Source organism: Molothrus ater, chromosome 15 (genome assembly GCF_012460135.2).
Source record: "Molothrus ater isolate BHLD 08-10-18 breed brown headed cowbird chromosome 15, BPBGC_Mater_1.1, whole genome shotgun sequence".
Classification (NCBI taxonomy): domain Eukaryota; kingdom Metazoa; phylum Chordata; class Aves; order Passeriformes; family Icteridae; genus Molothrus; species Molothrus ater.
The window spans coordinates 4526263-4551178 of NC_050492.2; the positions used below are offsets into that span (position 1 = coordinate 4526263).

General features: G+C 44.1%; 1 protein-coding gene across 1 annotated transcript in view; it reads right to left on the minus strand.

Moving 5' to 3' along the window:
• Positions 1-682: 682 nt before the first annotated feature.
• Positions 683-24916, minus strand: part of WWC1 (WW and C2 domain containing 1) — a 66620-nt gene continuing 42386 nt past the window's right edge. Inside the window, exons 9-23 of the mRNA XM_036391502.2 lie at positions 21199-21441; positions 19663-19752; positions 16854-17392; positions 12704-12812; positions 10952-11032; positions 9996-10082; positions 8530-8722; positions 7598-7750; positions 7010-7110; positions 6145-6292; positions 5307-5471; positions 3848-3940; positions 2749-2979; positions 1906-2027; positions 683-1428 (exon numbers count right to left, since the gene is read on the minus strand). Of these exons, the coding sequence (XP_036247395.1) occupies positions 1362-1428; positions 1906-2027; positions 2749-2979; positions 3848-3940; positions 5307-5471; positions 6145-6292; positions 7010-7110; positions 7598-7750; positions 8530-8722; positions 9996-10082; positions 10952-11032; positions 12704-12812; positions 16854-17392; positions 19663-19752; positions 21199-21441 (2422 nt within the window). The 3' untranslated portion in view covers positions 683-1361. The remainder of the gene's footprint in view (positions 1429-1905; positions 2028-2748; positions 2980-3847; positions 3941-5306; positions 5472-6144; positions 6293-7009; positions 7111-7597; positions 7751-8529; positions 8723-9995; positions 10083-10951; positions 11033-12703; positions 12813-16853; positions 17393-19662; positions 19753-21198; positions 21442-24916) is intronic.

Below are 24916 nucleotides of genomic sequence, written 5' to 3' on the forward strand. Positions count from 1 at the left end.
AAGGGAAAGGGGAAAGGGGAAGGGGGAATAGGGATAGGTATAGGGATAGGGAAAGGGGAAAGAGGGAATAGGGATAGGGAAAGGGGAAAGGGAAAGAGGGAATAGGGATAGGGAAAGGGGAAAGAGGGAATAGGGATAGGGAAAGGGGAAAGGGAAAGAGGGAATAGGGATAGGGATAGGGAAGAGGGAATAGCACCCTCAAAGCCCTGCATTCCGTGTTACCACCCAGCACTTTGAATTGTGTCCCCTCCCCAGCAGGTGGGTACAAAATGGGCACAGGGAATGTCCAGCAGGGAGGAAAAACAGTGAGTACCCGAGGGAACGGCCGGAGCTGTGTCAGGGAGGTTGAGGCTGGAGATCAGGGAAGGCTCTGGCTCCCCAGAGGGTGCTGGCACTGCCCGGGCTCCCAGGGAATGGGCACGGCCAGCAGAGCTTTGGACAGCGCTGCCAGGGATGCCCAGGGTGGGATTGTTGGGGTGTCTGTGCAGGGATAGGGCTGGATGATCCCTGTGTGTCCCTTCCAGCTCAGGATATCCCATGATTATATGAAATGAGTCCATTACAGCATCTCCTGTGACAAGATGTGAAGAGCTATATGCTTCCAGCTGGCAACACAAGAGAACCCCAGTTTAGGTGCCAGGGGATGAGAAGATTCACTCAAGACAAAAAACAAGAAGACAGGTTTGTCCAGAAAGGTCACTTTATTGGAAAAACCTAAAATGGACTTTAAACCTGCAGCCCTCCTCCCACAGCAGTGGTTTCAATGGGCTCCCCACGTTACCTTAACAGACCCATTACAGACATGAGCTGTAGTACAAACGTTAAAAGTGCAAGTACTCTGAACTTCACACCTACTTTTATGACCTGGCAGGAAACACAAATGCTTCACAGCTCACAGAGAATTCGTTCACAGCACTTGGGAGCCCCAGCTGGCTCCCAGCATTCCCCACAGGGTACAAAATACATCACTCAGAGGAGAGTCTGATGCAGAACATCATAGAAGGTAGGGGTGAGGTTCCTTCAAATTTATTTTATTGCAGTAAAACCTCTAAAAGGTAGAGCTGTACAAAAAGTCTAAACAGCATTATTTAAGAATAACAGCACCTTACGCTGCATTTTGTTCTTATTTAAAATTCTATTTCCCAAAAATACATTCCTAAATATACAAACTATACAATCTTGTCACTTTAATGCTGGTTTCTGTGATGATATAACTTTAACCTAAAAATCTTCAAAACATCCACATACTGACAAAAGCTCTAATATACAAATGCCTTGGTACCTTCATAATACCACATAAATAACTTCAAAACCCAATCTGCATTTGTAGAATTGTCCAGAAAGCAAATACTTTATGGTGATCACACATCGTCCGCAGAGAGTGTTGGGATGTTTATTCTTGGCCGTGTGAAAAACGCCATTTTCTCTCTGAAAAAAGATGATCAGTTGTTAATGCAACAGAAATCCTGCCAGAAATGTCCAGCATCCACAGGAGAATTTACCCCACCAGCTGTCCCCACAGGGAGCAGATGTACACAACCTACGCTTTTTATTTACTTATCAGACACGAGTTAAAGCCATAATACTGACCTTACCAAAAGCCATTTCAGGGCTTTTTCTTTTCTGGGTCTGTTACTTAGGGAAGCAAAGGGCTGCCTCTATGTTACAGAATTTGTTGCCAGGTGGGGAATGACTTGGAGAATGCTGCTTGCTTTGATCATATGCAGTCCTGCAACTAATTCCCCTGAGTCAGACCTTATACTTGGATATAAAAATACAGAAGCTCTTATTTAAGCAGAACAGCTAACTACTTCTGCAGAGATCAGTCTTCCTCATCAGCATCTCAGTCACCCACAGAAAAATCATGGTAGTAGTCCATTTTTCCTCCCCTTTACCTAGGATTACCTGAATGACTGCACTTCCAGAGGCTCCTTTCGACTCTGCCCTCGCAGCCTGTGGACATCCTTGGCAGCAGCTCTCATCATTTTATCAGCCTTGAGCTCACACTTGTGCTCTGGATTTTGCACCTAAATGAATAATGGAGAAGACTTGTTTGTGTTTCCAGGAGGAATTATCTTATCCTAACTGACCTCCATTTCAGCTGCAGGTCTGAGGGGTCTGGAAACTGTTGACTCTGGAAGTCACAAGCCACAGAAGCTAAACTGCAGCTTGACAACTAACCATTCTAAGGGAGAGAGCTTTTTGTAAGGTGTCCTTCCTGCCTGTGGTAAGAATAATGGCTTCTGTCAGTTTTCTCTTGTATCTTCTTGATACAAAGATCTTGATCTTCTTTTAAGGCAGAAGATCTGCACACACAGCACCCCACAGAGCACCTCACACCAACTGCCTCCTACACCTGGTGCCAGCATGGCTTGGTCTCTGCCTGGTGCCAGCAGAGGTGCTGAGAAATCCCAGAAGCTGAGAAGGAGCCCTGTGCATGGGGGAGGGTGTGATGTAGAGTAAGGTAAGTGCCAACCACCACACACCACACCTCCTGCAGACTGGGGGCACACACTTGGCACAACAGATGGCATTTGTGACTTGTTGTATTCACACCTCTGCTAGGGCAGCAAATCTCTCTGCTGGTGAATGGAAGGGCTCAGGACTAACAGCTTGATAGAGCTGTATGTGGCAGACAGGAGTGACTAACAGTGCTCAGGCTTCATTTACTGACTGTCCAAAGTCCCCTGTTCCCAAAATTTCTCCACTGAGTGCAACAAAACCCCAATCAAGGCAGGTATGACTCACTCGTTTCTCCACAAGCCTCAGCAGCAGTCGAAACCTCTCATCATCCTTCACCCACTGTGGCAACTCTTTTTCACCCTGACTTTGAGCTTGTTCCAGCTGTTCCTTCAGTTCCCTCAGCACTGAGATCTCCTGAACCAGCTGGTCGTGCCAGGTTTTTGAAGCCTGCAGGTCCAGCTCCAGGTCCAGCGAGGTGCGGATCAGGCGCTCTGTACCGAAGGCCTTGATTGAAGGCTGGGAGAGAAGGGGTTTGTGAGCACACTGAGGAGAACTGTCCCAACCACTCCACCCACAAAGTGCCAAACACATCGTGAGACCCATCCTTCTAATGCTTCTCTTCACACAAACCATCTCTATTGATCCTGCTTTCCAGTCTGTCTTGAGACATACCACAATCTCAAGGAATTCTTATAGATAAGTGTTTTCATTTCTATAGATAAGTGTTTTCATTTCTGTGCTTCCACTCAAGTTCTCCCTTGGCAGCGTTGCCAACTGAACAAGTCTTGCTTGCACACCTTCCTCCTAAGTTTAATGTCTCATCTTCAGATGAATCCACAGTGCTGCAGAAAAACCTGTGATTCCTTTTTCCAGTAACATATTGCCTTCTGCTAGTTTCAAACACAAGCTGTCCCAAGAAAACCATCTCCTTAGGAGTTCAGTGTCAGTATCCTGGGGGAATCTTAGTGATTGCCATCACAATGGGCACAGGGGTTTATTGTGTGCCATGGCATTGCTACAACAGGGTCACCTGAGACATCATTCTCAGCTTCTTTTCTGTTTCAGCTCCTCAAATTTATTTAAATACTTAAGAATCTCACAACAATAAACACAGCAAAACTGTTTGTGTTACTTCTCTGACAAGATGGAAAATACCAGGAACCATTTTCCTACATTAAATGTTTTAATTGAGTTCTAGCTTAAATGTTCCAGTCATAATCTGATATTTCAAAGAATCCTTGAGAGACTTCTCGCACACAGAGAAAAGGTTGTGAATGAAAACACGTGGCAACTGATTTATGTTTGCAAATTTTCCTTTCAAAACAGTTTTATGATTTTTGCACGTGTCTGTGTTAGAGGAAAAGAAAAGTGGTGATGTTCTTACCCGTTTCACTCTGACACTTCGTCTCTCCATCGCATTCCGCACAAAGGGAGGCTTTTTGGATAGTGTGGAACTGTCACTATCACTGCGATTCAGCTGAAAAGGAAGGTGAAAACCACAAATCTTTCATGAAAGAAATACAAGCAGTGCATACACACACTGCCAGCAAGACCAGAGGTTGCTGTAAGCAGAACTATAAGTTTTGTGAAATGCAGGCAGCTGTCACCCCAGTCTGAGTACACAACATGCACTGGCACAGCCAGACCCTGCCACAAGCCTCCAACTCTGTCCCTTTTTGGAAATAGGCTGTGAGCAAAGAGAGACACTAAGTTAGACTATGATATGGGACTCTGCCCCACTGCTCTTCTCCTGAGCAAGTAACTAGGCTGGGCAAAACAGCCCAGAAAAATCAGCTGTAAGTAGTAATAATAATATAATAATAAAACAATAATATTTCCTAGCATATGTAAAGCATGGGACTATCTTATTAGAAATTTCTGCTTTCTCTAATCTGTATTTTTCTATAACCCGTGTTTTAAGCTAGTGGTGGAAGAGGCAAGTTTACCTGAAAGCTTTCCCCCTGGGTTTATCAGCTGAAGAGTTGCCATGTTACACACAGCCTGCCTTGATTTTTGGTTGTCTGTAGATCCTTACAAAGAGCTCAGCTCAAGCAGGCTTTAATTTTAATTCCCTTCTCAAAGCTGGGGGAGGAGGGGAAGAGGCACTGGGACACAGCATCTGTACCACTCCAGCACTGCAGAATGAATAAGGTTTGTTCCTCTGGAAGCACCTGCTGCTGAACCAGGGAGAACCCACACAGCAAATCTGGCCCCGCTGTATTAATGGCTTGCCCACTTGGGACACGTCATGTGTGGTAAAAGACAGTGCTTGCTTGTTTGCCAGTTCCACTTAAAAGATGAGATATTTATAGCTTATTCTGACCCTCAATTCAGGAAATAATTGTGAATAAACATTTCAAAGCAGGGGAAGGGACATCTGACCCAACACATGGCCTGTTCAGTTACCTTCACACAAGGCACACTGGTGACTTTCAGGTTTCCACAGTTTTTTTGCTGATATTATCAGGTACTTACCTTTCCATTTCTATCAAAGGTTTATGTTCACCTCATCAGATGGACAGAGCTAACTGAGTTAGCCCAGAACACTTCAAGCAGCAGGAAACTTTAATATGCAGCTTATTCATCACTGTCTTACAGCAGCCCTTCCAGATAGGGCAGGGCATCTCAACAAGCTGCACGTGCCACAAATATATGTGCACACACATATCTGATAAATTTGTGCTTAATGCTGTTGGTTCCAAGGCAAGATACTGCCTAGGAGGTGAGGACAGAGCAAATTCTGAAGTCAGAGGGGGAGAGAAGAAAGCACTGTTGGGTTTCTGTGAGAAATACAGAGTGAGTGAAGACAAGCACTCAGAAGCTCAGGGTATCACTCTCCTTACCCGACACACGTACTGACTCTGTGGTCCTGGGGAAAATGTTTTGGAGCGGATGATGGTGCTGCCCCTGACAAACTGACTTTGGGGTGGATTTGCTGCTCTTTTGTCTTTTGGACGAACTACAGTCGAGGACTGTGCAAGGCTCTCTGTGTTGGTCTCTTTGTCCACCTGAAAGACACACAGTGCAGTGTAAATGCCAGCTTTCCATGTGCCCAGGACACCCCCAGGGCTGTGTGACAGCCACCTGTGCCACGTCTGTGCTTGCTGCATTCAAACCCAGACATTCTTTAGCCCCTCTCATGCAGCATTCCCTGACACTTCACTCCTGGAGCTCTGCTGCATTAACTGGATTGCTCCCTAAGAGCTCTGCATCCACTGACTGCTGTACAACACAAGTGATTCCAATGGGCTTTGCCTGTGCATCCACACATCACTGTGACCTGGTAATCCCACAGAGAGCAGGTAGGATTTTAAAGACCATTATCTTACTGGTTGTGCATCTGCAGCAAAGATCCAAATCAATGCACAGAGAGAGCTGAATACAGCACACCCCTGTTTGACTACAGTTACACTCAGAATTAAACAAGGTCAAAACTACTGTCACATTAATTAAAACAGTTTTCATGAGCAGCAAAGAGAAGGCATGACACAGTGGTGTACTAACCGTGGGACAAAATGCTCACACAGAGTTATTTACAAAGATTTCAGGTAGATAAACATTTAATCATCAATGTTAACTTTCAAATAACTGCTGTAGCCTTGCTCAGCTCAGCAACAACCCAGTCAGCTGAGCAATGGGAAGCTTAAATCATCTTTCTGTTCAAAAGGCCCTTGACTGTACCTTCACTGCTATCTCTGTGTGCAGCTGGGAATTCAGACTTTCTTCTGTATCCCACAGCAATTTTCCAGCACAGAATTCCTCCTCCTCCTCTGCTTCATTTTCACTGATCTCATCCTGTTCTTCCAGGTCAGGAACCTCTTCATCTTGCCTGAAAAGATCATCTTTGTTATTGAACTGGCCTGTTGTGGACAATACTCTAAACACGTCCCCAAGGCAGCCAGGTACCTGACAGGCCCTGCAGCCACTGAGATTACACAAACACAGGCTTAGAAAGGAGAAGCTGCACCAGAAGACCACATTACTGCCAAAAACTTCATCCTGATCTGGCTTCAGAAGAAGCAAGATGAGGGTTCAGCCATGTGGTCTGAGTTTAAGGCAAGTGCATCTTGAGGGGAGCTCTCAGGATGCCATTAATCTGAGTTAAAAAGTGTTACTGGACAAAATTGAAGCACTGTTTTAACACCCTTTTCAGCTGCCTTGAACTCACAGCAGGCTGCTCCATCAATCCCATTGGTCAGGCTTGCTTTCTATTTCAAATGTTGGACTTCTCTAAGGAAATCTGAATCTGAACCATATAAAGAACAGCCACATTAAAATTCAAGCAAAGCCTTGCACCACAGAGGGGAGTTTTCAGGGCATCCATAGCAGACTGTACAAATAACAAAATTAGCATAGTGCTACTGACAATTTTCAACATTTATCAGTTTTGTTCTCATTTTCTAAGACAACCTCCAGAACAGAAGAAACAGGATTTTTCACCAAAACAGCAAAAGAAGAAGCCTCCCACAGCTCAGTATAATCTGCTTTTTCCTCTGCAGCCAAATGCTCTGATAACTCCACAACAAGATGGTGGGATGGCACCTACCAGCTCTCTCTGCTAGTTAAAGTGCTTCTGCTTTCCTCCAGTTTCTTCTCCACAGCTTCCAGTTCAACAGCTGTCTGCTCCAAGAGTGCTGAGACAGAGTCCTGAGGAGAGAAAGAGGCTTTTGGTGAAGAAATGACTCTCAGAGAGTGCACAGTGCCCAGCCTGTGTGGTGAGAAGAGCCCCAGAGCAGCCCCAGAGCAGCCCCAGAGCAGCGCTGTGGGCACAGCTGGCCCAGCTCCCCCAGCCCATGCAGGTGTGCAGCTCCAGGCTGAGCATCCTCTGTGCCCTGCATGTGCAAACTCTGCCTTGATTTGCCCAGCCAGTTCATGGCAGCACTGCAGGAAGGCTGGAGGCCACACATCACTTACACATCCCCTCAGCTTCCTGAGCAGAGATTTCAGTAAGTATTTAGCCCAGGACAAGGGCAGATCTGGAATCAACAAGTTAATTATTTTGCTGCACTTAACAACACATTCAAGTTGTAAATATAAACACAGCAGCCTTCACTTCTCTATAGTAACAGCCACACAAACCCTCGTGTTAGTCCTATTTAGAAGAGATCTGTTCCATTTAAGCAGCTGTTCTTACTGTTTTTTCAGTGCAGGGTACTTCAGAGTGGTTGTTTCCTTGTTTACTTTTCCTGTTTTGCTTCTGCTGATATTTATAACTAAGGAGGTTATACCAACGGGTTGATTTCTCTCCGGATCTGCATATTTCAGCAAGGCTAATTTGTGCTCCACCCTATTGAGAGCAAAACCACAGTTTTAGTGTAATACTAAAATGAACAGCTACCACACCAGTCAGAAAAAATCAGAGTGAAAACCTAGGACCGCTTAATTTTGGCAAATTCAACAAAAAGTAAAATTGCCTGTTTATCCCGTTTCAACACCACTAGTAATGCTTTATGTTTAATTATTTTCAGCATTGCCAAGGGCTTCCAATGTAAGTAGCAAGTGTTTCACTAGAGCTCCACTGTAACAAGAATCCAGAAGTACAAACAGTGCTATGCAGGAGGGAGAAATTACAGCCAGAGCTTCAAAGAGAAAGAGAAAGGAACAGGAGAGGATGACTCTCTTTCAAGAAATTTGCAAGGCTGACAAAAATCACTGCCAGGATGTTTTAGCTTTGTATATCCCATTTCTCTTCATCTGCCTTGTCATTTTTTAATACATTGCATTTAGCACACAACCTGATGTATCCACAATCACAGTAATTGGTTCTCAATTGCAATACCATAAATGTTTCCAAAAGGAAGAAAACGAGTTATAGTTTGACATCAGATCATGAAGAAGAAATATATAGTGGTCTGACAAGGTAGTTCTGTAACAAAACATTTATCTCATAATTGTTTTTCCTGATGGAAATTGTCACTGCAAAGAACGCTGTGGGGGAGAGACCACATAGCTAAAGATTATCAGGAAGGCTTTCACAGAAATTGCCGTACCTCAAGAGTCTAACATCGTGTCTAATTAAAAAGAGGAAACAAACACAGAGTTATTAAAACAGAGCTGGATACTCACCAAACATTCTTCAAGGTGAGACTTATCTACAGTGCAAACATCAACTCTTAAAGTCTTCTGGCGCAGCGCTGGGTAGGAGATGGAGACCCAGAAGAGCTCGTTGTACACCAGGCTGTCGGCAGCCTCCACGGGCCGGGTGCGGAACAGGCAGCTCGTGCTCTCCGAGCAGGGCAGCACCGCCACACGGATGTTCCTGTGGGACACACTGCACTCAGCTCTGCCCTCCCTGCACCTGTGCAGCTCCCAAAACCCCTCACTGAGAGTCAGCCTGCTCTCTGTGCAAACCCAGAGCACACAGGGAATATTTCTCTGTCTGCCCTGACCCCCAGGGCAGCACTGACTCTGACCCTCATCCATGGAGAAAGTTTCCCAGACTTCAAGATAGACTGGAATCCACAAAAGTGTGAAATAGATTATAGAGAGTAGTGTAGGTGGATCACTTGGTGAGAAATTTAGGTTTTGGGATTTTTAGTATGTTGTGGATGGAAGCAAGATGGAGGGCACAGGGTGTGTTCCTGGGTTTCTTCTTCATGCTTCTTCTCCATGGGTTTGGGTGGCATTTTGTAATTGGGCAGAAAAGTCTGCATTGTGGGCTCTTTGGGATCCCTTTTATTGGGTTAAAAGGGAAAATAATCCAGGTGTCAGCTCTTAATTGGATAGTTTAGTCTTAAAAGACCTTGTACCAAGAGATTGTTGGCCATTTTGTGCCTTCTAATGAAAAGCTGCCAAACTCACAGTAGTGGGACTGTTTTATTGATAAGAAATAATAAACACCTGGGTCTGAACATGAACTACTGTCTCAAGTGCCTTCAGTCCAGACCCAGAGAAACCCACAAGTGGTACACCCACAGCTGTGCTTTCCTATTCTCTGGAGCTGCAGTAAACTGAGAAGAAAGGAACATCTCGTCACAGTGTCAGAGATGTGACGCGGGACAAGCTGCCACAGACTTCATCCTTCTGAACCTCGTACTCAGACATCATAGGATCCTGTTTTACATGGCTGTTTACATCTGTGCAACCTGTCACACTGCTCACATCCTTCTGTGGGTAGGAACAGCAAAAATGAATCCAATTTTTGTCAGCTAATTCAGCACACAGCTGAGTTTAAAGACCTTGTGCTTGGAATGAGTCTAGCAGTCTAGCTGCACATTTTCCCAATCCTGTACAGGTGTCCAAGGAGTTCTGAAGCAGGACAAATGCTCAAGGCATTGCTACAATTAAGAACCTCACTAGCCAGTGGTAATTCCAGGCAAGTCCTTCCCTAGCACATACAGACTTTTGAGGAAGTAACTGCACCTTATTTCAGGCTACAGGTTTATTAGTCTGTAAGTGTCACCACATGATGTATAGAAACGTTTCAGGAAAGGTAAATTTTTAAGAGTGTGAAAACTCATACGCCAATCTCACTTTCATTCTCATTGGGATCCAACTCAAATATATCAAGTGTGTTTGTTTCACCCACTTACACTTTTTGATCTTGTTGTAACAGCAGTGCTGGAACATTACTCAGCTGGATGACCAATATGGCAAATTGTTTATTTTTGTCATCATATCTGAATCAGAAACACACAGAAAAGCATTTTTATTAGAGAATTCTGCCTTGGACTCTGTGGCTGAGTATTTCACACAAAGAATACAAAAATTTTACAAACAAGACAACACTATAATATGACCATGACTCACCCACAGTTTAAAACAAAACCAGTTTCCTATTACATCAAGTTTTGCTACCAGAACATCCAGAATATAGAACAGTCCAGAACATCCAGAACTTAAGGGTTCAGATACAATGGACTGTCAATTTGACCTATCATACGTTGCTTTCCCTGGGGTCTAGTTAGATTGCTGCATTGTAGCTACAATTTTTTGAGAGGCCTTAATGGCTGCAATATGGAAAAGTTTTAAGTAAAAAAACTTGAAGTGCAACAGAGGATGTAATGAGTAGCCTTTTGCTCTGGATGGCCATAACAAATGAGTTTTGTACTACTTCTTTTCCTCAAATCCCACTTAACTTCCAAGAAGTCACTTATGGAGGATGCCTCTGTGCCTGCCCTCCTACACCTTACCCACTACTGTGGGGTCCACATGAGGTCAGGGATTGTCACTGCCACTTATTCTCAGCAGTTTTACCCACCCAGGCTGCACTTTAAGGATTCTGCAATCCAGCCAAAGGCTCTCTCCAGCCCAGCACTGCCAGTGCTCCCATTACTGGTTTGCACCCTCATACCACAATATCATCAGCTGATTTCCACTGAAATGAAAGAGGGCAACCAAGAACCTCCTGGAGTCAAGTGTAATTCTTAATTCCACTAAAAAAGGGCATCAACTAATAGGACTCGAGAAGAAAACAGCACAGAAAGCACTATCCCATTTATCATCCTTCCCACTGGAAGGCAAATCCAGTAAAATATGTTGCACATACCTCATTGCAATTTGCACTTTGGCTGTTCCAGCTGCTTCTGCATCATCACTGTCAAACACCATCACTTCTGACACACACGGTCTGAAAGGAACCAACAACAATGAAGGATTTGATTTGCCTCCTATTCAAGTGTTTGCATTTAGGTGATACAAGATCTTTTCCCTTCCATTCAGTGGTTTGGTATATGGATTTTGTAAAATTAGCAGCTAAAAGAAAGCCCATTTAAGAAGTAAGTGCAATCAGCCTTAGAGGTATGTATTACAGTGCTTATCAGCAGAAAGTCATATGTCTTCCCTCTTCACTGCCAAAAGAAAAAAAAAAGCCACACAAAAGACTGCAAAAATAAGGCAGTGGGGGATTTTTAAAGGGTTCCCTTGACTGGTTTTTAGCAAAAACGGCTGACTGCCCTGCAAGAGAAATGTGACTTAACAACTCCAATCCTGTCCTGCATCATGACAGCAAAAATTCTCAACTTTTATTAGATTTAAGTAATTCCTTTGTTTCTTTAAGAAATCAAACTTTCTTAAGCACATTAAAAGTGACAGAGTACACTGACTGGCCTTGCTGGAAACAGCTATTCTGCACCATTTCCCTCCCAATGTATTCCTCCTCCCAAGTTTTATGCACTGAAAGTCCCCAAAACTACATTCATTGTCTAATTGCCCCAAGAGGCTATGCTGTAGCACATGAAAACAGGATTAGCATTCTTCTCTTCTAAGTGCTTTCCATATTACTGCTCAGCACTGTCTTGCATTTTGTTACATTTCAGCTGCAGAGGGTGGCTCATCCCACCCTCACCACTTGGACAGGCACCAAAATGACACTGTAGGCACCACAGGGGCTGGCAAGCTGATAACCCAAACAACATTAGCATCAGACATGGGAGTGTGCATGGCATGCCTCCTGTGACTGTCCCACTCCCCTCTCCAGAGCTCCCTACCCCAGAAGGGACACAGGGACCTGGGACACCCAACTCTGACTGCTTGGGCCCAGGAAATCAATTTACTGAAGCACTGCACTCCATTGTCAAAGTGAATTGTGCTGTAAACATAAAAATTACTAATTTATCTAGAGAATTAATCAAGATTACTAATGAACAGGGGGACTCTGAGATGAGTGATATTTCACCTCTACAGATGTGTTTTGCAACTAAAGACCCTCTAATTCACCTAAATGCTAATAAAAGCAGTAGGAAAACCCACATGAGATGCAGGTACCAATATGATCAGTGCCTTCCAGGGAACATTTTGACAAAGCCCCCAGAGACAATCCAGAAAGCCAGCAAGAGCAGTGACTCCCTGCTGTGCCCTCAGTGGGAGAAGTCTTGTGGGCATCACATCCTGCTCTTGCTCCATGCACTTGGGAACTCCATCACATCCATCAGGCACTTCAAGGTGCTTCCTTAAACATTCCAGAGTTGGCTGAGGGCTGTCACTGACTGAGAGGAGGGGAGCTTTCCCCCTATCAGATGGCTCCACTTCCCCCTGCCAAGGCAGCACCCACAGCTGACCAGCACCTCCACAAACAGGCTGGCTGTTCAAACAGCTCTCTGTGAGCTTCCTTTCAGCTGCTTCTGTTATGGTCATTTTCATAATCCAATTCAACCTGTTCATAGTTTTTTCAGAAGTCTTAAGAAACCTGAGATTGAGAACTTTAGCCATCAAATTACAAAGGTCATAACCAGCAGTATTGCAGTTGACTTTTGGCAAAGCTGAGTCATTGGCTTGTCCTGGAGAGAGATCTGATGTCTACCTTTGTACAGATGCCTCGTACACCCCGCTGTCTCCAGCAACAGATTCATCAGACACTGCAGCTGACACACCTGCCACCTTCAGAGGTGTCCCTCCAGCTGTGTTTATACCTAGGAAAACACAGAGGAAAACCAAAAGCAGGTGTTAATGAAAATGAACTGTCTGGATAAGCAGCAGCTTTTCTTCTTATCCTCCCCTTGAATTGCATTTTTTTCCCCTGCCAGGTATTGTTAAGCAACAGCACATTTCTGAAGACTCAGGGGACACAGGTAGGGCAGGCTGAGCTCAAAGGTGGCCTTGAAGTGAGGGAATGTGCCAAACTGCCCTGAAGAACAAAAAGTCCCAGGAAAACAGGAGGAATAGACTGTGTGGTGGAGGTGAGGGAGGGATTCATTGCACAGTGAGTGTCCATTTGTTCCCTGGGCCCTGCAGCAGTGTGAGGGCTGAGATTACACACAGGTGTGTTACAGCTGCTTGCCCTGGCACCTCTCTGGGCATGGGTCCTTGCAGGAGATGCCAGGAGAGGCTTCCAAAGCCCTGGAAAGGCAGGGAGGTACCCATGACCTGATGAGCAGCAGTCAGAAACAGCAGGACTTCTAAATTCTAGTGAGCTTATAAATATGGACCAATAAACCAGCTCCTACTGCAAGGCACCCTTAGGCAGGCAGCAATGATTCCAGAGAGCAAGAGCTGGGCAAGCACTGCTGAGCAGGCTCTGGCCAGGTATGCATCATGTGGAGCTGCATATCCCACCTGGAGAGCTCATACCAAGAGGGGAACAGCAAAAAAACACCACCCAAACTCAAATGTTTGTGTACACAGGACAAAAGACAGGTCCAGAAAGACCAAAAGATGAACACGGAAAGAGATTTATAGGGTTCCAAAGAGCAGTCATATGCAGGAATACAGGGAAAAGGAGATAGGGAAGAGAAACCAAAGAAGGTGAAGCAAGTTTTGCACAGAGGTGTTATCTCACATAGATTTCTTGTGCTTTAAAACACAGAAAGATTCTCCCTGGAAACCTGCAAATTCTGCATCTTTCAACATTTCAGTGGAGAGGAGCTGCAGCCAAGAGTCTGGAGAGCTCCATCTGCCAATGTGGCTAACGAGTGCTGGGCTCTACCCAGCTCTTGGCTCTCATTCTCAGGGATGTGGGAGACCTGCTCCAAGAGTGAGGAGGTGCCATGTGGCACCCTGGGAGCAGCTGGAGCCCCAGAGCAGCAGAGCAGTACACTCCTCTCCAACGGGCTTTTGTTTTTCAGAAGTGATCCTTCTTTCCCATAGACTTAGATAAGCACATGCCCCCAGGCCAATATATAGTTCCAATGCATGTCTTCTTTATTACAAAGCAAGTTTGGGTTCTGGTTGGTTTTCTGGGGTTTGAGTTGGTTTTTTTTCATATTTTTTTTTGTGTTGTTTTCTTCTCAGTCTCACAAAGCCACTTAAGGAATTAACCCAGCTTTGAATAAACGGGTGGAAAAGTGTGCAAGGCTTATGGAATACCATAAGGACTTGTAAGGACATAAGGACTTGTAAGCCAACAGTAGAGGGTGCTACAGGTAACCCCAATCCTTTGAGACACCTGTGCCACTTTGGGACTATTTATCCATGGATTTTTTGACACCAAAAAATGGCACTTCTCATCTTGGTACTCCCATGGAGCCACTGGACAGAAATGGAATGTCCAGAGCTTTTCCCCATAGGCCAATCCACATGAATAGAAGTTAGCACCTGTAACACAATGTATCAGTCATTAACTGAAACCAAGGGATCCATTTAACACTGGCATTCCCAGTTTAATCCATCCTCCATCCTGCCACCTGCCAGGACCAGGCTCCTGCAGTGCTGTGGATCACAGGCTGTGCTAGAGGTACATGGGCAGGCTCAAAACTTCTTTCCTCAATTCTCCTTCACACCTCCTAGTCCATGGTTTTAATAGGAAAGTAACTTTATCTCCGCTGGCTGGCTTCCTAAATCTGATTCTTGGAGTTTTACACCCCAAATGCTGCTCTGGGAGTCCCTTTCCATGGGACTGGCTCCCTGGGAAAGGCACTGCAGGTTGGCCTCCACACACCAAAGCTCTCTTTCTCCCTCAGTTCCCAGTGCCATGGAGCCATTCCAACACAGAAAGCCTCATTCTCGACCACCTCCCCCAGCCCCTCAGGGCCAAGGGGGTGAATACACAAAGTGCACAACAGTGAAGTGAGCTCTGTGCAGCAGGGTGCTACAGTGTAAAGCTGAATAAAGATGAATGCTTCCCTGACAACAATTCCAGTCACCCCTTTCCTTACTGGTTTTGCAAAAGACTTGGAAAGCTCAGCCTTTTCATGCAGCTAATTAACAAAAGATTTGGACTTTCAGCTTTTAGCCTCAAGTCTCTGAAGAGATATCACACTAATAAGAAAGTTTATGGAAGAGTTCAGAACTGACTCAACTCTCCTCCATTTTCCCAAGCAGGTGGATAACACTTCCTGTGGTGTTTCATGTTTTTTTTTCACTCACATCAAGAATTTAAAGTTTGCTCTTCTCTTCCTGAAATGGGCCTTGAAGAGCCAGGCCATGCACTGTCCTCACATCCAGACCATTTAATCACAGAATTCTGGACTCTGTCAGATCCCAGGTTTTGCTATTAATTTCCCCATAATCGCTCAGGTGTTCTTCAGGTGAGAAAGGCAACCTTATTTCAGTTTCAAAGCTAGAGGAGGTTCTGCCCTAGCAGAAGGCAGCAGCAGAGCCCTCAGATACAGTGCTCAGCTCTGCCTCCAGGACACGTGAGCGTGCTTTGCCCAGGGCTGACCACCCCAGAGCCAGCCCCTGCATTTTGGGTTACACTGAGCCCCCACCCCCCAAAATGCCTCAGGAGCAGAATCTCATCTCGTTATTGCCCTGAAATAAACTACTTATGGTGATTATTTTGTCTGCTGACTGGCTAACAGCAGTAATCACTTAATCTGCTTAACACCTGAGCTTTCACTTTAACAGCCTTGGCAAATCTTGAAGAGCTAAAAAGGTTAAAACTAATCAGCATCCAGTTCTAATAAGAATAATTAGTGTTTCCTACTCAAATGCATAATACCTCTTGCTTGTAGGAAAATGGCAGCTCAAAGGGAAGATTTGTACTTGTGTTTTCTATTGTGTTTTAAATAGTGTCAACCTTCTTAATGCAGAAGGTGGTGATAACATGGTACTAGCTCCCTTTATTCACACAGGCTGTTCAATAATCCCACAAAAAGCAGAAACAAACTGTACTGCTGGTTCACAGGACTGTAGCTTGCAAGTTTATATTGCCTTTAAAGCTCTTCCTCACTGCAGCTACAAATCCAGTCCTTTCACTCAATCCTTGTTGGATTTAACCCAGCTACAGTCACAAGGGCTTCAGACAGGCCCTAGCACTGTGCCCTGGCTGTGCCAACTTCTTCAGCCCATCCATTCCAAAAAAGGATGAACCCTTCCTACCCACCAACAAGCCATATGCATATATGAGAACATCCACTATCTCTAAATGTCTTATTTTATCATGCTTACAATCTAAACACGTTTTTGTTGCTAAGAGACCAAAACAGCAGAATTCGAGCACAGTCTTGGTATGTCTGCTCAGCTGAAATTAATAAATTCATTGCCACTGATTTACTGGGAACCAGAGCAGCATTTTATGCATACCAAGGTGGTGGAGAAGGATTATTATTATTATTATTACTATTATAATTTGTTAATTATTAAGCTAAATGCCTTTTCCAGCCCTCCTCAAAAGCTTGGTCAAAAACTTTGCATCAATATGGCACCGTGTGTCTCCAAGACCCAAAACAATACACGACATTCTGAATAGTTCAGTGCCAAATCAAACCAGGAATCCCACCATGACCATCTATATTTGCACATGAAATCCCTGTGATTTGTGTACACATGCATCTGTGTACAATAAAAACACACCTAAATCAGTCTCCTGCAAGACTCATTAGATCAGTATTTTTGTGTACAAATTAAAATACCAACCCTCCCTCCCAAACAAGACAGAACACAGAGCTGAAAACATTTTTCAGCATAAAGATAACAAGATGACAGACAGCTTCTGAAACACTTGCTTCTCAATGCTTTATGAACTACATTAAATATAAATGCATGCAGTGCATGCAAATCTTCTCTTACCATACCTTGACCTAGATGTTTATCTCCTGCTCGAGGCTCTTCCAGTCTACAGTTGCCACTCCCAGTGTTTAGGGTGAGTTCTGACAGATTTGCACTTATCTCTGCATCATCAAAATCCATATGGCTTGAAAAGGCATCACCAGTTAGGAGTGGGTCTATCACCAGTGGAGAGCAAGGTGGGGATGGAGAAGAGAGAGATGACCTTGGGGACAGTGATGTCATGGATTTGGGAGTACCAGACAAGGACCTCAGAGCCTGCATGCGACTCGTGCTATCTGCTTTTTGAGTTTTTGCTACTTCATTCTCATGAATAGTGGTGATACAGCCTGATGGCCTAAACCCAGTGGCTCCTTCTAAGAGCAAGTCAAGCTTGTTTTGATATTCTGAGTCCAACTGCTCCAGCTGCTCCAGGTGCTCGTAGTAGAGATCAGTGAAACTGGCTGAGGTGGACGAATCCTGGCTGGAGGTGGCAAGAGATCCTCTGCTAGATGCAAGAGAACCAGGGCTGCTGCTCGAGGAGAGGGAAAGCATGCTGGTGGAGAGACTGAAGGAAACAAGTCAGAAAACCATGACACTGTATCTTCTGATTTCTCATGAAAGCACTGCAATGTCACCACATCTCTCAGCCCACAGGTGCTGCTTTGTTAGCTCAGGCCACACGCATTAGTCCCCAGAGCAACCCAGAACCACAGTCTGCACAGCAGGAACACTGGGGCACTGCTCAGTGAAACAGTATCCATCATACACATTTTTCTACTCACCATCTCAGACTCCTGAGAGTCCTTGTTTAGCCAAAACAACTCTAATGAACAGTTTCAAACCAATTAAAATTAGTGCCACCCCCCTCCTCCCACATCTCTCTGGAAGGTATCTATGGCTCCTGTTAATCTCCAAAGCAGACTGCAAAAACCAGCAAGGCCCATGCAAGAAGATGAAGTTATTGCAATGAACTTGTCTGACCATCTGGAAATTTCCTTCCATTTGCCTCAATCTTGGAGCTGCAGCCAAAAGGCACTATCACAGCTGCCTGGAACTGGCCCTCAGAGATCACAGCAGCCAGCAGTTCCCAGGAAGCTGGCAGGATTTATCCATGTGAAAGACTGCTACATGGAATCCAGGGCCAAGAGAGCAAGGGAAAAAGCTGGGGCTGGGCTGTGAAATCAATTCACACGCCTTATTTATCCCTAGAGTTCTAGGTTCAGAACATAACTGACAACAAAATTAATTTTAAGCAGGTGCTGTATAGAAGTCTGTCCAGATGAGAAAGTCCAGACACCACAGCAAAGTTTTCTGCTCAGGAGACCCAGCAAGTATTCCAGTAGTGACTACAACATGTACCATCTCTAGAAATTCCATTTAAGCCAAGACTCCTGCTCTGCATATTGAAGACCTTGGTTATTATTGACCCTCACTTCAGATGCGGATTAGCTATTGAAAAAATTCTGAATATGTAAAAGTGCCTTATGTTTGCCCCACTGAAAAACAGTGAGATATTAATAAGCCTCTAATAATCCCTTATTTATTATTTATAGGGTAAAAGCTGGAAGCTACATTTGTATAATTATGTCCATGACCTTATGAGAAAAAGGCAAGTATGCTGTATTTAGTACAATTTTGGCAGAAAATGTCTTCTGACAGATGTGCTCTGCAGCACATTTGCTCAAAAAAGCTTCTGATAGATGTTTTTGCATATTGGCAGTATATACACATCTGTTGAAGCCTAATGAATTTACAGCTTTTTAGTGTACTTTACTATGAAAAGGGAGGGATTTGAAATTAATCTTTTCCCTGTCAAAAAACTGGGCTCAATTTCCTTTTGTATATGCCCTTGAATGCCAGACATTTTGCATTATGGGGTTAATAACAAACACTTATTCTTATGAAGGAGCATGCCAAGAACACTGGGCACACGGTTAGGAAGAAATTAGTTTCACATGCTTCTTGGTCACCTCAAAAGATCCCTAATCAGCTAGGTGAAATGAAAATGTGATGCATTTCCACTGCATAAAAGCCTCACAGATAGCTATTCTCCATGCTGGCTTATTTACATGTCAGTCTTGCACTATGATTTCTTTCCAGTCTTTTCGGTGTCATCTTCACAAAATGAAACAGAATCCAAGTGGAGCAGAAGCTACAAACAGAGTAAATTCAGTACACACTGGTAGGAAAAAACCTCAACCAAACAAAAATCCCACCAAACCTTCTTGGCTATCAGAATGATAACAATATACTTTTAGCAAAATGATTTGGCCTTAGTGCCTGCAGTCATGCATTAGTCTGGAAATAGCAGTCCTGTATTCTTCCAAAACTACAGCCTGAACTAGAAGCCATTCCTTACACCATATGAACCACAAGAGAATCAGGGATATCTCTATATATTGGCCACATTACAAGCCACAGCACACTTGGAATTAGAGAAATATGATCATTCATCCATTAATTTGTAGTTGCATTAGTGAGATTCACTCCACTTGCTGTCAAGCTGTCTTTAGCATACTTTATTCATGTAATACTTCAGTAATTCAAACTCTAGTGAATAAATCTCAGCTCTCCCTGGTCATCTGAATATTACTGAAATAGAAGGGACTGTGCAAACTCCTGCTGTGAGACAGAGGCACCACCAGGAGGTTGAAAAGTGCCCATCTAAACTGACCTATGATCCCAAGGCTTCTCCTTCCCCTGACTACACAGGGGCCTGAGGCCACTCCTAAAAGGCCTTTCAGCCCTCAGCTGGGAGCTGGGATTGTGAGCAGAGAAAGGCAGTGGCACCATGTGCAGCAAAAGCAACCCCAGCTGCTGGAAAGGGTCACCTACCTCTTGAGCTGGGTGTGCAGCATGGCCACCAAGCGCGTGGTTTCCTCCAGCTCTCGGACAAGCTGATTTCTTTTGCTGTTCAACTTCAATCTAAGAGAAGATCAAAGAAAAAGACAAGCTAAAGCAGCATTTAATGTTTTAAATAAGGAGTAAAGGAAAAATCTACTTTTTTTTTGCTGTGAAATCCTACAAAAGTTGATAGGATTACCCAGGAAAGAATTTGGTCAGGATGTGTAAGTATTTACCAACTTTAGAAAATGCAGAACTCAGTCCTGAAAACATTCACAACAACACAAAATAATTACAGCTGGTACCACGGAAGTTAATGTTTCTAGGATAGGCCTCAAAAGAGCTGGGCAGATTTTACTCACTATACACGATTGCATTCCTATAGTTCCTGTGTTAATAAAGTACAAGTGTCTTCATTTCCTTCCACAAAAGTCTATGGACCATCAAGGGTTACCTGATATAGTTATTAACCATCTCATTACAGCTTTACATTATTGGCTTTAGCAGCATCTCAGCTTTATTGCCCACCTGAACTGGTTTGAGACAAACACATGTGCACGTGGGTGCTCACACCCTAAGTGAACAGGCCTCTGGACACAAAATCCTTCCCCATGCATGTGTTGTGTCTTTGGCACTCTAGAATGTGATCATATTCCCAAAAATCCCAAATGAAGGGGTATACCTTAGGGCAAGACCAGAACCATTTGTCAAACCACAGATACTTCAGGCAGGTAAAAGTCTCATGGTCAAGACATTTACATTTTTTCCAGCATGATAAAACCATGAAAAGCCTATGCAGAAAATTGGTGTCAGCTGGACAATGACCACCTACAAGAAATGAAAGTATGGAGCCAAGGAGAGAGTGAATGTAATGTGCCTATTCCATATATGTTCAAGAGACTGCAGCTGCCAGAAACACTGCTGAGCCACCCTCATTAATGCATCCAGACTGTGAAACACCTGTAGGCAATGCCTCATGCAGTATTCATCCTCACTGTACATTCCCCTGAGATCTCCCCCTGCAACACAGGTAAAATTAGGGAAGAAAGTTGGCATTTTTTTCAGCTAGTTTAGATTCACAGGATATTCCCTGCAAGCCCCACAGCCCTGTCAAATACCAGATCCTACAGGAATCACATACAAGGATGCTCAGAACAAACAGCAAATTTAGGAATTTAAAATTCCATCTGCTGACATTTACCAAGGCCCAGACTGCACAGCAAATGTGGAAGCTGCTGTGAGGTGCTGGCTGCATACAGAAATGTTACACTACACCAACACTACACTGGGCTATTTTGAGCGCTCTTTACATTCCCATAAAGGATCCATTGTAGGAACAGCAACCTTTCCCCAGTGGCACAGGAAGCCTTGCAGATGGGTTGTTTGGGAGATGAGTTGAGAAGCTCTCTGAGTGGAGTGTCCTGGGAATGTGAGGGCACTGCTGTGGGCTCTCAGCCAGGGGATGCTGGCATTTGCTCCCAGTCACCTCTTGTCCAAAAAGGCCCTGCCCTGTGCCCACTAACCCACCTCTCAGTGAGAGCTTTGCTCTGAGTGTCTCTAGCAGCCTGAAGGTCTTCCTCCAGGCGCCTCCTCTCTGTCTCCAGTCTCTCCACCTCTCCTCGAGTCCATTTTCTGGGGCTGATAAATCTCATTTCTTTCAAGAGCTCCTCCTTCTCATTAATCAGGATCAGACGGTCCCGCTCAGAGTCCAGCACGCCAGGCCAGGCCTCGCTGTCAAGCTTAGCCAGCTGGATTTTCAGGTTTGCTATTCTGCAGGGGGAAAAAAAATGCAGTTATTCCCTGAGGAGTGCCTGACCTCCTGCTCCAGACACACAGAGGTGCACCATGACCAACCACATCTTCCAGAGCCCTGAGGAAGGCTCTCAGTCCAGGACAAACACCCTCATGTCCCCCTGACCAGAATGGTGCCAAGTGCTGGGATGTGGACATGCAGAATGGGATTTTAACTCACATTTGTTCACAATAGAAAATGAACTTTCTGGCTAATATGCAGTGTCCACCAGTCAGGAAATAATACAACAAAAATTCTGGATGTCAGAAAAGGTGATCAGATATACTGTAGGTGTTTCATATGCATTACAGCTGTGACCTCAGAGTAGTTTGTGTGGAGCGTATGATGTGATAATTACCTACTCTTTAATCACTTTTATGGAAATAACTGTGTTCTCCCTATGTATGATTCAGATAAAGTTCAGTGGTTAGTCGAAAGCTTAGAAACATTTTGTCTTTACAATGAGGAAGTGAATCATATCTCCATGCTGCTACTGCAAGAATCCACCTGTGATTCAACAGTAAGCACTCTGGACACTTTAGGGAGCTACTTCTGGTGCAATCTGCACTTGGGGATGTGAGGAGCTGGAGAGGCAATGTGATCCTACCAAAATCCAGAGCTGCATTTCTGCATCAGAATCAAAGCCTATTTTCATTAGAGGTATCATTCCAGATTTCAGGTGAAAGCCTGTATCACCAGTCCTTCAGCACCACACCACATCAGTTCAGGGAGGAAGATAATGACTAAAAGCAGCAGCAATACAGATGCAGAATTTAGCAAGAGCTTTGACTGACAGAGGAGGAGAGCACAGCTTGTGGCAGGTAAGGAAGCTGCTCACTCCAAATATCCACCTGTTCCCAATTTCCCAAATATCTGACCTGCTCAGTTAGGTCCACAAATGATCAGCTTTGCAATGCAAACACACAGAGAGAAGCAGAAAACCAGCAGCAGGCCAGGATCCAGAACCAAGGGCAGTAATGCCAGTCTTCCCAAAGGAAGCTCTCTCCTTTGTATTCACTAACCTGCAACTCTTCAAGACCTGACAGGCTGATCATGGTAGTTTGATGAGAAACAATAGTACAGATAAATCTGAATTAGAATTACGAAGGATCTGTGATTCTGAACTCACACAATCCAAAAATCAAGTGGGAAGCAGAGAACGGGAAGGACAGAATGGGCTGGGATGAAAAAAAATCTGCAAAACTTAGAAGGCAAACAAGGAGAGAAAAGTATTTTGCAAGATATTTGCAAAAAAAAATTCACCTGACTGAACATCAGAGAGGCAAGGCATATGTGCCTCTTCATGTAAGGAAGTCAGGTTAATCCCTCACTTGGGTTTAGCAAATACATAAGAAATGGAAGTGACATGTAAAATGAATGTCCAATATGCTTCTCTCTTTGAAAAGGGCTTCGTGATCTGGTGACAGACTTACTGCACTTAAATCAGGCACAGCAAATAGTTGCAGGTACTGATGTGGATTCACCTCTGTAGAATTTGGTTTATGCTGCAGAATTGCCAAGGTTGGTGTGTGTTCCCTGCAGCCAACCAGCACACAGGCAGGCTCAGAGCAAATTCAGTGCCAACCAGCAAAATCAAAGTGTGTGGAGTAAGCAATAAGATGCAGATCTAGGCAGCAGCAGCTACAAGGCTCCTGAATAGCCTTGAAGAATAAAGCTTTGTCTTCCAAGCTCCAGAGGCCAAGAGGAACCTGAGCCCAAGAGAGCCTGTGAAGGATTAGACTCACAGACACTGACCTGCCTCCACCACCACAGGAGACAGACATGAGATCACCCTTCTGAAGAGAAGCATCACTTTCTGTAAACCCATTTCCCACAGCAGGTTGCTTACTCTAATAAAAGTTCCACAACTGATAGATATTCAGCTCAACTATTTTTAGGTCGTCTTAAGAGCTGTTTTGTTTTTGAGTGCCTGATTAAGTGCAATACTGTGCTCCAACAAAGAATTAAGTGGCATTAATTCATAATCCAAGAATTCCTCAGTGCATTTTGAAGGGATATGAGTCTAAGAGGATTGGCTGGCATAAATCTGATCACTTTTGGCATACATTTGCATGCATATGGCTTTTCCACTGGAATTTGTTCTCTATGCATTTCCGAGTCTAAAAGCTTTGTTAAACTAACCTCCAGTTTTACCTTTGGTACATGATCATTATTTTCCCCCTTCTCAGTTAAAATGAGGTTTATTATTTTATTTTTCCAATGAAACAACACCATCACTAAAGAAACACGTTGCAGAAGGTCTGCACTTGGCTGAACACTCCAGCCCTTCAGCATTCACTGCCTGAGTCTGAACCAGTGCTGAGCCAGGCTGGGCTTGCAATGCTGGCTCAGGTCACACCACCTTTCTGAATGGCCACCAGACAGAACATACACAACAGGAAGCTCAAGTTTTATTTTATTGTTCTCTTTCTACCTAGAAAAGGCAGTGAGATGATTTATTCATTGTCAAAACAAGGCTCTTTTTTGTTAATTAGGGAAAGTAACTACTTTCTATTATTATACAACACAGGCATAGCATATAACATTTTTAGTGTCTCTAGAGATTGTTCAGAGCACATGCATCTCCACAGGAGCACAAGATGTGTCTCTACAACTAGTAATTAACAATCCTGTACCAGATAAGCTTCTGTTCTTGAGAAAAAAAACACAAACTAAGTGGGAGGTGTGGTTTAAAAACTGACCAGTCAAATATCCACCATTGTTGTAATGTTGCTTAATGTGACATTAAAGTATTTCATTTTAGGAGATTAAAAAAACATACTTCTAAAATCCCTGAGTTACCACCAGTCACACAGAACCCAAGCTAAAAGTTTAACTGCTGAAGAAATCAGAAGAGTGCAGGGTGCAAGTGCTACACAATTGAGGTACTGCTATGTGTCTGAAATTGTACAGAATAATTTAATTGCATCTCTGATTACATTTATGCTGCAGCAGCTATCTCCTTGCTGAGATGTAGCAATGACAACCTTTTTGACATGATGCCATTCTCAGTTTTGAATATGATTAAGCCAAAGGTTTGTCACTGTAGCTGCCCTGTGTCTTTTTTTGGGTTTTATATTATCTGCTCTAGGGGTCTGCTGTCTGCCTGAGCTGGGACAGGAAAGGAATTAGTGGTGGGGAAGGGAACTGGGTCCTGGCAGTTCTGGTGGTGAAGTTCAGTGAGATATTCACCCACAGCTGAGCTTTTAGTCTGGTCCACAGTAATGGTGCAAACAGTGTCTGCCAGAGCCTTTCTAAAGCACCAGCCCCTTACAGATCTAGTAGTTCTAAACTAATTAATATGGGACCATCTTGATTTCAAACCTTAAGTTTTAGCTTTCCAGATACCACAGAGCTAATGAAACACATGTATTTCCATCACTTGGCTCCTTCACAGTTCGTGCGTGGGCAAAGTACTTAGTCCTCTATTGTGTTTTTGGAACATTTTAATGC